Raw genomic sequence first — 14243 nt, 5'->3', positions numbered from 1 at the left:
ACACCGCCACCTGCTGGCGAGTGAAGATGACACACATATTTATTACAGACTCAAAGGCCCAGATTAAACACGCGGCATAAAAAACAAAACACAGAGAACATTTTAGTAAAGAAATACAGATGTGCTAGTCTCGCCACAGCTGGAATGGGTAACATGTGGTACTAAAAACTTATATTACGCACCAAATTGATTTTATATGCAGAAGCATTGATCAATAAACCAGAGAAAAGCAAAAAAAATTGACTTAAAGCAACTAAAATATATAAAATTAAAGTTTTTTTTAAATTCAGATAATTCATTAATAAGGAAAATGTTCACCCAAACTGACGCATCAATGAGGTCTCTTTATTAATAAAGTCACTTTGTCCAAAAGTGCTGGGTTTGCACAAGTAAGTAAGTATTTCTTGTGAGTAATACCTGCCTCTCCTTTGCTGGAACCCAATAATCTGCCTCTTTGTCTGCTTTTGTGTGCTTTAAACTAGCTAAGTGAATTTTTTCAGGTCTGATATCATGTGTTGTAGTTCCAGGGTTTTGTTTCTGGCTCTGGTTTTGATTTTATTACCACTCTAGTTATGTTGAGCTTTCCTGTCTCTAACTCTTTAGTGTCAGTTGCTGTTTGGTTGTTTGGTGTTTTTTGGCATCTAGATTCCTTTTCCCTCCTTCCTCCTCTTGTTATCAGTTGTTTACTGTTTATTTCACTCCCTGTGTCCATGTAGTCTGGCCTACCTGTTGCTCTTCACCAGATCACTGTTGGTTTCCCTGTTTTGAGTCTTTGCATTCCTGCTTCATAGATTTTTTTTGCTTAACACCAAATAAATACTCGTTATTTGTTTGTTTAAACCAACATCTCCGCATTATAACTCATGGCAACATGACCCATCAACAATACACAAGTGAATTTAATAAAATAAAACAAACAAAAGCTAAAATTGGTCAGCCTCTTATTCATGAGAAAGCACAGTAAAACCCACAAGTCTGAGTATATTTTCCAGACATAATAAATCCTTAATTATTAACCTGTGAGCACCCAGAGCAACGCTGTCGTGGGAAACATATTGAACTTTAAGGATAGAGACAAAGTATTCCTAGTATTGGCTTGAGTTTTATCTACTGAGGCTCCTTTAAAGACATATTGTTGCAAACCAACTATATGAAAAACTTTAAAAATTTGATTTAAATATCAAAGTACCCCTAGGTGTACTGTACACGCAGTTATGAAAACAAACAAACAAAACTCAAGAAAAAAAATAAGCACATTGAAGTGAAATTTTTTTTTTTTTCTGCTAATACTTTGTGTGTTAAACTTCAAATTATATTTACATTAAGCAGTTTTTCTGCTTAAATAAAGAATGAATTCATCTTCACCACAGAGCGAGTGTGCACCTTTCAGTAACATTTCTACATGCAAAAACAAGAGGCCGCAGGTCTGTGAACTTTTCCATGTAAACGGCTGATTTGCAGAAGCTATCGTGAGATAAGAGTCACAACAGTGGAAGTTTCAGGGTGTGGAGCACCGCTGTGAGCAAGGTGTGGCTGATCAAATGAGTTCAGTCACCTGGGTAAATAAAGTTTGGTTATATGGTCAAACAAAACAAATTTTAAAAAAAGGGATATGGGATATTGTATAAAAACAAGACAGGGCACTGAAATCACTTTTATTTCTTTGCTGACAAACACTGGATAAAATAATGCTTGTTAAAGCTCACAATGATCTAAAGTAACTTGACAGATGATTCATTTGGTATCTATCAAAGTTTAGATTATTTTCTGACAAAAGCTGGACTGATTTTTTTTTAAGCAAAACTGTGTCAAAGCTCAAAATGATAAAACAGGAGCTTGAAGGTTTCCGGGTTTTGTCCATCTAGTCGGAGTCGCTGCTGCAGGAGCTGCTGGAAGACTACAACAGACAACATGAGTCGTGTTATTCATCAAAACTCTCGAGAAGCTCAGTTTGTCAAAGTTTATCTAGCATTTAAAAAAGGCTGTCATGCAGGTATTGCAGGTTTTGCAAAAGCACTATGAAAAATACATTTCTGTGTTTTCCTGTGAGTTGCAAGTCCACAATTTGGTTGTGTTGTACAAATTTCTCATGTTATATGTAACACTTTGAATTTGTGGTTCGGTGCAATCAGTCTTACCCCGTGGCTGTCCTTTCCTTTCTTGTGACAGTGGCCATGCTTGTGACCGTGCTTGTGCTTATGTTTGTCCTTCTTGTCCTTTTTCTTGTCCTTTTTCTTGTCCTTGTGTCCATGTCCGTGTCCGTGTCCATGTCCGTGCCCTTGGCAGGATCCTTGGCCTTGACAACAACCAGAACCAGGTCCGTGCCCATGTCCGTGTCCTCCATGTGGCCCATGGTGCTGAGGAGGACAGGTTGGTGGGACAGTCCCTGGAGGATAACCCTGTGGAGGGTAACCCCCCTGTGGAGGGTAACCCCCCTGTGGAGGGTAACCCCCCTGTGGAGGACAACCCCCCTGCGGAGGATAGTTCGGGTAACCAGGTGGGCCTAAAAAAAAAGGAGAAATGAGGAATCAGCTGTAAGTTCAAGGTGATGATTGAGGAGGCGATCTAAAAGAGTGGTGTTTACCTTGGTTGTGTCCGTACATTTTGCTGCGTTACCAGGAGAAGCTGCAGGTCCTGAAGGATAAAAACACAGATTTTCAATTAAAATCTTTGATAAACACAAAGACAAGAGTCTCACAGGTGTATCACAGGTGAACATACCGAGTGCTGAGACCAGATCTGCAGATGCAGACGTCACCTGCTGCTGCTTTTTATGTGCAGCTGAACCTGAAGCAGGGGCCAAGTCTGAACTCCTATCAGACCATTTTCTGTTTTATGACCTACATGGGTGTGTGTGTACAATCATTAATATACAGTCAGCAAACTAGATTTTATAAGGGTGCACACCCACAGACCCACATGATCTATTTTGCCCTGTGGTTAGAGATTTTTTTGAATCATTTGCAGTCCTGCAAAACTTTTGAATACTTGGTGTCACCTGTTAATGCTTATAAAGCTGAGCATCTGCACAGACGTTATGCACAGTCAACACACAGGCGCATCGGTGCAGGTTTCATATTATTATTGAAGGAGACACGTTACATTTCTGCTGAATTCTGCACTGATTTGTGATGGAAATTTCTTAATCATGAAAATAAAGCACCATGTTGCAATTCAGAAGTAGTCCTTGACTTCTTTCACTGTGTCATTTGGGGGTAGAAAGTACAAATACATGTAATATTGGGAGAGACATGTCTGCTGCATTTCCCTGAAATCTAAACTCATACGTAAGATGATTCTTTTCTCACAGAAATTAATATTTCCAGGCTTAAGGTGACATTAATCTCACTTGTGCACTGAACACACTTTTTGTTGTAATCAGATATGAAAAATGCACCACCCACTGGAATTAAGACACAAAGTTCCCATCCACAGGATGCAGTACACAGATTAAATGGCACAAAAAAACCATAAACTGTGATAAAAACTGAATTAAAGTGGCTGTACTGGGAGCTGCAGGGTGTGTAACAGTTAGGAGAAAAACAGCACTGAACAAAGGTCCAACCTGCCCTGAGTAAATAAAGATAAGGCACAGAGAGGAAGCAGAACAGCTGAGGTCAAATATAAAGTGGCACAAATGTGGGGACTGACTGTTTTTAAGATTAATTTAGTATAATACAAAAAACACTTAGAATGATCATAATTTAACTCATACCTTTAGGAACAACCCTCTGCTTGTTACATTTATTTAAAGTCTGCTTCACATCAGCACGTTGACTGCTGTAAAAGAGCCAGAGGCAGGTCACCACAACCTGCCGGAGCCTTGATGCCATCCCTTTATGACCACAGTGTGCCCACCTTCTTCCAGCATGTTAACACACCACATGACAAAGCCCCTATAGTCTCAAACTGGTTTCTTAAGCATGACAATGAGTCCTCTGTGCTTCAGTGGCATCCACAGTCAGCAGATCTTAATCAAATAGCCTAATAACCTAAGCTAATGATGAGATCTAGGAGTGGTCCTCCCAACACAGCTGCACACTGATTTTAGTTGCACCTTCTCAAGTATAGATAAACAGTAGTTAAGCCTATGCAGCACACAAAGACTCATGCACCACTAGGCCAGCAGGGGCTGCACAGGGATCATGTTTAATATGAGTACCCACCACTATAACAGGACACACATGAAAGTGAGAAAGAGGCCATTAAGAAAATAAATACATTTTTGTTCTCAAATTCAAATTTATTACCACAGAGATAAATACAAAGTCACCATTATAGGCTCACTGTGTGTTTTACATGATCTAAAAGTGTGTTTGCATTTCTTGGGCCAAAAACAGGTTTATATTTGAGTTAACACAAGATTTTTACATCAGAAAAATGATTTTTGTAATGTGTCAGGAAGATTTCCAGGTGGAATGTGTTTCATGGAGAAGTCTTCTAGTCAGAGTCACTGCTGCAGGAGCTGCTGGAGGACTGCAAGAGGGATAAACACAAGATATTTTAAATACTCTGAAAGTAACTAGCACGCTGATTTAATCTCAGTTTTATATCCTCCATTCTGAGTTACTGTAAAAATGATGCCATCAGATCATCAAGGTTTTTGGCTCAGAGTGACTAAATGTGACAAATTCAGTCAAGACTGAGCAAGTTATAAAAACATCAGTGTTGAAAGTCGATACTTGGTGAGTTACACTTGGATAAAAGGCCTCACTGAAAATCGGGTTTCAGGAAGGATTGCACAAACTTGCTAGTGTCATCATACCTCACCTCTGTTTGAACTCCTATTCAGTAGTGCCGTGCTGCACTCCTGAATTCTACCCTGTTCGTAGCCTTTCCATTCCTGAATGTTCACAGCTGGGAACACTGGCTTTAATAACCTTTACTCTAAAGCAGTAGTCGTGAAAACTAAAACAATAAGTGTTAGGTTGTGTGGAGCTCCGGGAAGCCGCAGATTTGGGTCAAAATCTGTCTGTGATCATGAATTTGAGCAAACCTATTAAGTTACTCATAGGTTTGACACTGGTATTATAAATGAAGACACATACAGCTACAGGGACTCTGCCCGAGGTCTCTTCCCCTTAGAACAAAACTTACTCTCATCAAGTGCTGCTCATAGGTGATCTTTGGACTGTCTTTTGGTTCTCCCTCTAAAATTGTTGAGTATTTTTTATTACAGTAACTAAAGAAAATATAAAGCAGATCTAATAGCATAGCAAAATGTACATTGTTGCATAAATAATCATATCTTACCCCATGACACTGTTTTCCTTTCTTGTGGCAATGACCATGCTTGTGGCCATGTTTATGCTTGTGGTGGTGACCATGATGAGCATGGCCATGCCCGTGACCATGATGTCCATGCCCGTGACCATGATGTCCATGCCCGTGACCATGATGTCCATGCCCGTGACCATGATGCCCATGCCCGTGACCATGATGTCCATGGCCATGACCGTGGTGTCCATGACTGTGGCCATGACCATGCCCATCACCATGTCCATGAGTAGATCCGCAGCCGGGTCCTACCACGTGGCCATGACCTCCAGATTCTCCACAAGGTGAGGTCTCTGGACAGCATCCAAATGGACCAGGCTGAGGTGGACATGAAGGTGGTGGGGCAGGGCCTGGTGGACATCCTCCTGGCACTGGATGAGGTTGACATCCTCCTTTTAAAAATAACATTTTGCTCCTTAAAATTCAATGAATAAATATTTACAAAAACAACTGAGGAATCAGGAAATAAAAGTGATTTCTTTACCTTTGTTATGCCTGAACATGTCAAATGATCTGATCTAAAACCAGAAACTCAAAAAACTTGGTGTCACCCGTTACCTGTTAATGTAAGGGAAAAGTTGAATTGCAATGATAACTCAGAGAAGACGGATAAAAAGAAAAATCCACAGTGAAAAAGACAAAAGTTTAGTTAAATGTTTTTAAACCGGTTAAAATATAGAATCATACAATGTATGAACAAATAAAATGAATATATAAGAAAGCCACAGCACAGTATAATTACTATAAACTACTCATCAGAAGGAAAGTTCACACTCGTAAACAGACTTTTGTCCATAAAACTAGAAATAGTACCAGATGCATAAACACATATTTCATGGTAATTATTCCTACATATCCATGAATGGACTTACTGTGTGTTGCACTGCAGATCAACAGACACAGCGTTCAGCTGACCCTGCCGTTTTATAAAGCCACACCTCTATTATGAAATCCATCCTACATCATCACGGGCAAGCCTGAACTCCCACCACAAGATGTCACGGCATCATTTGTTAAATTAATCCCAGCAAACACAATGATGGATTTCATAGGATCTGTGTCTGGTGCAGCTACTAATGAATCATCAGAATCAGAATACTTTATTATTCCTGAGGGAAATTAGAGAATCATCATCATCAAATCATGGCCTGTGTGTTTGTGCTGTGTTACAATTGGAATGTCCGATCTTGTTGCATAGACTATATTCAAAACATAGAGACAATTTGCTGGTCTGCTGATGTGAAAGTGCCTCAAACTGTCATTTTTTTGATCAAGGTCAAATGTATTTATATAGCACTTTTCCAGACAGACGATGCTGCATAAAGCTGTGTGTTAAAAGCCAGGACATAAAAATATGTCTTTAGTAGTGATTTAAATTGATCAAGTGTTTGTGTAAGTCTAATATTTAGCAGAAGACTATTCCAAAGTCTGGGACCTGCCACAGAGAAGGCTCTATCGCCACGAGATTTAAGATTAGTCCGTGGGATGGATAGCATTAATTTTGAGCTAGACCTCATGGTTTTTCCTGGAGCATAAACAGAAAGGACCTCCGGCAGGTAAGAAGGGGCTTGGGTGTTAAGTGACTTAAAAACAAAAAATAAAAGTTTAAATTGGATCCTGTAGGAGACAGAAAGCTAAAAAATTGGGGTTATATGCTCTCTTTGTTTGGCATCATTTAGCAGGTGAGCTAACTGGTACCAAACGGAGATGTCCAAAATAGTCGTGGCTCTGTAAAAGGACATCAGACAAAAAAACTGAACAGACCAGAAAAGAATAATCAGTTTTCATATTTATTTTTTCAACACAAGATAACCATATAGTGGAAGCTGATTATAAGTTTACACAAAGTGTGTGTACAAAAAGATGAATGTAGAATCTGGATTTTGTTTTCCAACACTAAAAAAAGAAATGCATTCTCTTTGATGACCAGCAGGGGGCAGCGAGGTGCAAAATAATTTAATTGCATAATTTCACAGATATACTTGCTTCTGATTTATGAACTCTGAACAATTTCCAGATGATTTTAGTTCTACAACATAATGTTATTTTTGAAAATCATGTTCCAGAGCAAAGAGACACTGAAGCAGGCTTTGCGTTAAGGCAGAGCTGGTTGTGATTGGCGGGTTGCTACCCCGTGAACATGCAGTTTCCTCAGTTTCTCAGGTAGAGTTGAGCCACTCTTGTCATGTTCTAATTCAAAAACAAACATAGGAAAGCTCAAGGCTCAAAATGATACTCCACAAACCCAGATATCCAGTTTTTATTAATAGGTGAATGAGCATTCTGTTTTACATATTCTTTATGTTTAATGTATTTTTACATCTGTTAAAGTTATTTTTAAGTTAACATTAAAAGATATGAGACAGGAAAGGCTAAGATAGTAATGTGTCCTTGCAGGTTCCTCCAGACATCTTCATCTAGTCAGAGTCACTGCTGCAGGAGCTGCTGGAGTCCTGGAGAAGAGACAGATAATATTTGGTGAATTCCTCATGCTGATTCTAAATTCTAAACTCTTTTTGACTCAGTGGTTAGGATCAGGGGTTTATTTTTCACTTATGACCTCAAAATATCCTTAAAATTGGCTTAAAGTGTATATTTGCTGACCTGCTATATGGTGATAACCTTTCAAACATATATTATAAATAACAGAGAATTTTAATGATCTTTTTCAGGATATATTACACAAACATGTCACGCTTCACTTGCAGCTGAATAACATCTACTTCCTGTTGTGGATAAAATGTTTACTGCTGCAGTATTCAGACTTACCCATGATATTCCCTCCCCTTCTTGTGGCAGAACAGGTGCCCGTGTCCTCCCCTGTGTCTGCACCTACTCTTCTTAACATCCATGATGATAGTATCCATGGTGTCCATGGTGTCCATGGTGCCCATAGTGTCCATGGTGTCCATGGGGCCCGTAGGGCCCATGTCCCCAATATCCATTACCATATCCCCCACAGCCACCACCATATCCCATATAGCCACCACCATATCCCATATAGCCACCACCATATCCCCCATGGTGACCACCAAATCTGGGCGGCCTGGGGCCGAAGTTGAGAAGTCCATTAAGAAGGCCACTACCATGTCCGTGGTGACCATGGTGCCCATGGTGGCCGTGGTGGCCATGGTGGCCATGTCCATGATGTCCGTGCCCTGGAATTAGTCATAAATTAAATCTTTAGGATATAAATTCTAAAAGAAAAATCAACTCTGCAAAGCACACATGATGAGCGCTGTGTATTTACCAGACATTTCAAAACTGCAAAATTCAGATCCTTGAGTTCACCAAAATCTGTTCAGAAAATAAAACACAATATATTCAAACATAAAAAAAATTACAAATTACATATATACACATTATCACGAGCAGAGATTCAGTGTTAAACTTACTGTTCACCGGAAAGTTGATCCACTGACTCGCCTGTCACCTGCCACTCTTTATATGTAAAGCCACACCTCAACCTCAACCATGCTGAACACCCATTACACATGTGAGCCCACAGTTCAATGCAACACAAAAATACGCTTAGATTTGATGTTCAGTTACTTAGTGAACAGTGTGATTAACATGGCTCTTTGTTCCTGCATTTTTCTCATGCAAAACAGGTGTGATGATACCAGGAACAAAAACCCAGATCTGTTCAGAGAAAAGGAACTTCATTGTTGAGTTGTTTGTTTTGTTGATATGGCTACACAAACAAAACTGTTTTAAAGGCATTGCATCCATAAATAAAGGCACCTGGTCTAGCTGTTAACATTTTATGGTTGAAATTATGATGATTAGCCATTTTTGTTTGTCAATTCTTTCATTTACATTTGTCGTGGAGAGCTCTACAATGAACGGTGTTAAACATCCCCTCGGTATTTTTCCATTATCTAGATTCACTTACTCTAATATTGTCAGCTGGGATAAAACTGGTTATCATCTCACCAAGTTGACCCCCTATATGTTCACATGACGCGTCTTCCAAGGAGGAAGCAGAGTCTGGGGATGAGGGGAATGACCCGCCAATTTCTGGGGGCGAGGTCACTGAGGCAGTTAAACAACTCCTTGGTGGCAGAGCCCCTGGTGTTGATGAGGTCCGCCCCGAGTTCCTGAAGGCTCTGGACGTTGTAGGGCTGTCCTGGCTGACACGCCTCTGCAATGTTGCGTGGAGATCAGGGGCAGTACCCGTGGATTGGCAGACCGGGGTGGTGGTCCCCATCTTTAAGAAGGGGGACCGGAGGGTGTGTTCCAACTACAGGGGGATCACACTCCTCAGCCTCCCCGGGAAAGTCTATGCCAGGGTGCTGGAAAGGAGAGTTCGTCCGCTAGTCGAACCTCTGATGCAGGAGGAACAATGCGGTTTTCGTCCTGGTCGCGGAACAGTGGACCAGCTCTTCATCCTCTCGAGGATACTTGAGGGTGCATGGGAGTTTGCCCAACCAGTCTACATGTGTTTTGTGGACTTGGAGAAGGCATTCGACCGTGTCCCTCGGGGTGTCCTGTGGGAGGTGTTGCGGGAGTATGGGGTGTCTGGCCCATTGCTACGGGCCATTCGATCCCTATACAACCGTTGCAAGAGCTTGGTTCGCATTGCCGGCAATAAGTCGGACTCGTTCCCGGTGGGTGATGGGCTCCGCCAGGGCTGCCCTTTGTCACCGGTTCTGTTCATAATTTTTATGGACAGGATTTCTAGGCGCAGCCAAGTGGCGGAGGGCTTTCGCTTTGGTGGCCTCAGAATCTCATCTCTGATTTTTGCGGATGATGTGGTTCTGTTGGCTTCATCGGGTGAGGGCCTCCAGCTCGCACTGGAGCGGTTCGCAGCCGAGTGTGAAGCAGCGGGAATGAGGATCAGCACCTCCAAATCTGAGGCCATGGTTCTCAGCCGGAAAAGGGTGGAGTGCCCACTCCGGGTCGGGGATGAGGTCCTGCCCCAAGTGGAGGAGTTCAAGTATCTCGGGGTCTTGTTCGCGAGTGATGGGAGAAGGGAGCCGGAGATCGACAGACGGATTGGGGCTGCAGCTGCAGTAATGCAGACGCTGCACCGGTCCGTCGTGGTGAAGAGGGAGCTGAGTGTAAAAGCGAAGCTCTCAATTTACCGGTCGATCTACGTCCCTACCCTCACCTATGGCCACGAGCTGTGGGTAGTGACCGAAAGAACGAGATCGCGGATACAAGCGGCGGAAATGAGCTTCCTCCGAAAGGTGGCTGGCCTCTCCCTTAGAGATAGGGTGAGAAGTTCGGCCATCCGGTAGGGGCTCAGAGTAGAGCCGCTGCTGCTCCACATCGAAAGGAGCCAGCTGAGGTGGTTTGGGCATCTGACAAGGATGCCTCCTGGGCGCCTCCTGGGTGAGGTGTTCCAGGCATGTCCCACCGGGAGGAGGCCCCGGGGCAGACCCAGGACACGCTGGAGAGATTATATCTCTCGGCTGGCCTGGGAACGCCTTGGTGTTCCCCCGGATGAGCTGGAGGAGCTGGCTGGGGAGAGGGAGGTCTCGGCCTCTTTGCTTAGGCTGCTGCCCCCGCGACCCGGCCCCGGATAAAGCGGATGAAGATGGATGGATGGATGGATGTTCACATGATCATATGACTCTTCTTCCACAGAAAATGATCCCTATGAGTTTCACCATCTTGAGTCAATGACGTCGTCAGATGATGGTGATTAAATGGAGATTTAAAAAATATATAAATATCACAAAAATATAAGAGTAAAATGCATTTAAAGGGTTTGAGGGTAAAGATTACATTCAAAAACCAGAACTCAAATATGGACTTAGTCTACATTCATAATCAGTGTAGATGTCCTGTTTCAGGATCATATATAAATGCTTATAAAACACTAAGAACAAATAAAAAATACAGTTGCATCATTATTTATGACTGATGTTCATCAGTAATAAACACAAAGACCTGACACTCCTACTGTCCTCATAGAGGTCTGAGGTAGCTTCCAGGAATGATGATGCTGTTTCTGGAGAACTGATTGAACCTGCTCACTGAACAGGTTCGCTTTTCATGTTACTAGGGTGATTCACCTTTTAGTACAGAAATCCCAGGTTAAACCTGAAGTTACCTGGGTAAGAAGAATTCATGCTACCTGGTGCAGGCTTCAGGTTAGTTTTCACATTAGAAATCGACCGATATGAAGTCATTAGCTACTGACTAATCGGATCACCGGAAAATAGCGTCCTGGAAGACACCTGCTGAAATACAGAGCATACACCAAAAATACAGTTTAATAAATCTAAAGTTTAAATGGATCCAGTTTAAAGTTTCAGAGTGCTAATGAGTGCGCACTCAGAGGTAAAAGAAGTAACCTGAATTAAAACTTTCATTTTACTGTTTTATGTGCTGAATCACCATATTAGTAACTTTAATCTCTCATCTTATTTCTATAAATGTTTTACTGATATATTTTTATGTTCTTTATACATTTCGAATCACCATTTGCTTCCAAGAACGCTCTTTTTTAAAAAGCAGCACCCACTAAGCTACAGAGTCACAATACAAGGCTTTCAATTGTACATCATGTGCACGGTTATTAAAACACACGTCATGACCACACCAGCTACTGGACTGCAGCCTAAAAAAAATATGCACATAATGGAATAACAGGAATAGTTTTAATGACGTCAGCTATGTGCTGTATTAGGTGAGGCAGGGCGTTGCTGCAGAAAGCAGTTGAACTCGTTAACTGTGACTGTGAATAAAGGATAAAACATCACGGGACATCCGTGTCATGGTGGCTGTGCTTCATGTTACTGAGTCAAATTGTTAAAAAAACAAAAACAAACATTTGGCCTTATCCGAGTAAGCAATGAGGAAAAATTGTTTATTTTAAAGTTCTCTGCATTAAAACGTTTTAAAACAGTGTAGAAGAATCCTGGAGGTGTAATAACTGTAGGCTCATTTAGATTACGCTGGACATCTTCTGCTCTCTACAAGAGTAGCTTTGTATAATTCAGAATTCAGAATAACCCTCATTTATCTTATACAGGGTCCTTGTACCACCCCTCAGTGTGTACCCAACGTTTTTTTTAGTTCCTCCCCCCTTAAGAAATCATTCTTCTGATTGGTTGCCTCTCATACACAGAAGCTTTCAACTGCTGGGTTTTCAGCCTGAACTGTGTGCTGAGACAACTATATAACAGTATGCCCTATCTGTGACATCATACAGAGCCAAGAGAATATAAAAACTTGTACATTCTGCCCTCCTGGTTTGATCCTTTTGGCATGCTCAGTGAACACCCACCACTTTAACAGGATGTATTTGACAGAAAATGAGTAAAAACCATAAAAAAACTGTAAATTTTAAATGACTTCTGAATGAAAAACTACTGTATCCCTGAAGGTACAGTCTGAGTGCAAAGAGATGTTGCTGCTTAGTTTCTCTAAAAAAAAATTTATACAAAAGTGTCAGATGTCTATGGGCACGTCGCACCATAATTTCTAGCCTGTTGTCTCACATTTGTCTGGATGAACACTTTTTAATCCAACACAAGGAAAGATCCGTGGTTTCTGTCAAAGGAAGCTCCTATAGCTCGAAGTGTGCTATGTAATCTATTCTATTCATTTCTGCTTTTTGCCATCCTGTCAACTTGTTTAGCATTACTCAGTTTCTCAGTGTAGTTCTGTTATCTTTGGGTCGCTTCCTGTTTTAGAATTGTTTCTTCTGTCTTCTCTTCTTCTTTTACTTCCTGCTTTTTGCCATCCATCGTGTTTTTCTTCCCAAAACGTATTAGTCTGTCCTGTGTTTGAGCACATCTTGTATTTTGTTTATTCATGCACTTTTCACCTGCAGAAATAAAAGAGTAGTTACCATGGCCAGTCTTATCTTTGTCCTCCACCACACATCCTTACATTTCAAAAGGCAGAGGAGACTAGTGTGCAGGTTACCTGTAAGCATTTTTAATTGTAGCTAAATGTGAATCACCATAAAAGTTAAGGTGTCCAGATTTCAGCATGGACTTTTTGTCACGTTTTTTAGTTTGCTGGGATCCTGAAACCCTCCTCACTTTATAGAACCTGTATAGAACCTATTAATAAACAATCTCTCTCCCCTACTTTTTCTTCCTCCTCAACCTCATCTACAGATGTTTTGTCTACTTATAGGAAGAACCAAACTCTGTACTTCTTTTTTAATTATTAAAATTAAATGAAGAGTAAATGCATCAGGGTGTGGTTGGTGGCTCGACTGCAGGGGAGGAGTGGAGCAGTGAGTTCAAAATGTTGGTTTGCTGGTTTTGCACAGCTGTTGAGCATTTTCTAATCATGCCTTCCCTATTTCAGTGGAGAGCACCGGAGCCAGGGCAGCGCACACTGGAATGCGCCCAAAAAGTGAAAAAGCAGATTGTGTGATGACAATACAAAATGCAAACCACAGCTACAGAGTCGTGTATGGTCCTTTTGAGATCACAGTAAACTACAAGTAAAAGGTGATATAAGGCAACATGGACAGTTTGTTTTTTGAGGATTAGACAGAGACAGCATTTTAAGCAGGAAATCTGCTGAAGTAACGTCATTATGTAGATGGAAGTTGCACTAAAGATGGCTCAAAGCACTAAAACAGTACTTCTAAAAACATCAGCAGCTAGATCTATTTACAGAAAACACGACACAAGTACAAGAAGATGTACTCCAGCCCCTCTCTCAGAGTTGACCTGAATAAAACAACAACAACTGAGAAAATATTCAATTCAATTCAATTCAATTTTATTTATATAGCGCCAAATCACAACAAATGTCGCCTCAAGGCACTTCATAGATACAGAGAAAAGCCCAACAATCATATGACCCCCTATGAGCAAGCACTTTGGCGACAGTGGGAAGGAAAAACTCCCTTTTAACAGGAAGAAACCTCCGGCAGAACCAGGCTCAGGGAGGGGCGGCCATCTGCTGCGACCGGTTGGGGTGAGAGAAGGAAGACAGGATAAAGACATGCTGTGGAAGAGAGACAGAGATTAATAACAGATATGATT

General features: G+C 41.4%; 3 protein-coding genes across 3 annotated transcripts; all 3 read right to left on the bottom strand.

Annotated features, from left to right (window-relative positions):
• Positions 1 to 1636: 1636 nt before the first annotated feature.
• LOC118455646 (uncharacterized) lies at positions 1637 to 2717 on the bottom strand. The gene is made up of 3 exons (XM_035915245.2): positions 2585 to 2717; positions 2139 to 2503; positions 1637 to 1897 (listed from the first exon to the last, which is right to left on the bottom strand). Exons 1-3 carry the CDS (start codon positions 2601 to 2603, stop codon positions 1862 to 1864), a joined length of 420 nt encoding a protein of 139 aa, XP_035771138.2. The 5' UTR covers positions 2604 to 2717; the 3' UTR covers positions 1637 to 1861.
• Positions 2718 to 4222: 1505 nt separating this feature from the next.
• Positions 4223 to 6181, bottom strand: LOC148098109 (uncharacterized). Its single transcript, XM_087829986.1, has 4 exons — positions 6150 to 6181; positions 5762 to 5835; positions 5254 to 5669; positions 4223 to 4476 (listed from the first exon to the last, which is right to left on the bottom strand). Exons 3-4 carry the CDS (start codon positions 5502 to 5504, stop codon positions 4398 to 4400), a joined length of 330 nt encoding a protein of 109 aa, XP_087686112.1. The 5' UTR covers positions 5505 to 5669; positions 5762 to 5835; positions 6150 to 6181; the 3' UTR covers positions 4223 to 4397.
• Positions 6182 to 7551: 1370 nt separating this feature from the next.
• Positions 7552 to 8571, bottom strand: LOC148098108 (uncharacterized). The gene is made up of 3 exons (XM_087830250.1): positions 8528 to 8571; positions 8047 to 8435; positions 7552 to 7730 (listed from the first exon to the last, which is right to left on the bottom strand). The coding sequence occupies exons 2-3, from the start codon at positions 8421 to 8423 to the stop codon at positions 7691 to 7693; spliced, it is 417 nt and encodes a 138-aa protein (XP_087686376.1). The 5' UTR covers positions 8424 to 8435; positions 8528 to 8571; the 3' UTR covers positions 7552 to 7690.
• Between the last annotated feature and the right edge of the window lie 5672 nt (positions 8572 to 14243).

The sequence above is a fragment of the Neolamprologus brichardi genome, chromosome 16 (assembly GCF_056152115.1).
Source record: "Neolamprologus brichardi isolate AB-2024 chromosome 16, ASM5615211v1, whole genome shotgun sequence".
In the NCBI taxonomy this organism is placed as follows: domain Eukaryota; kingdom Metazoa; phylum Chordata; class Actinopteri; order Cichliformes; family Cichlidae; genus Neolamprologus; species Neolamprologus brichardi.
Note: the sequence above shows the minus strand (reverse complement) of the source record. Positions and strands in the feature narration are given on the sequence as shown.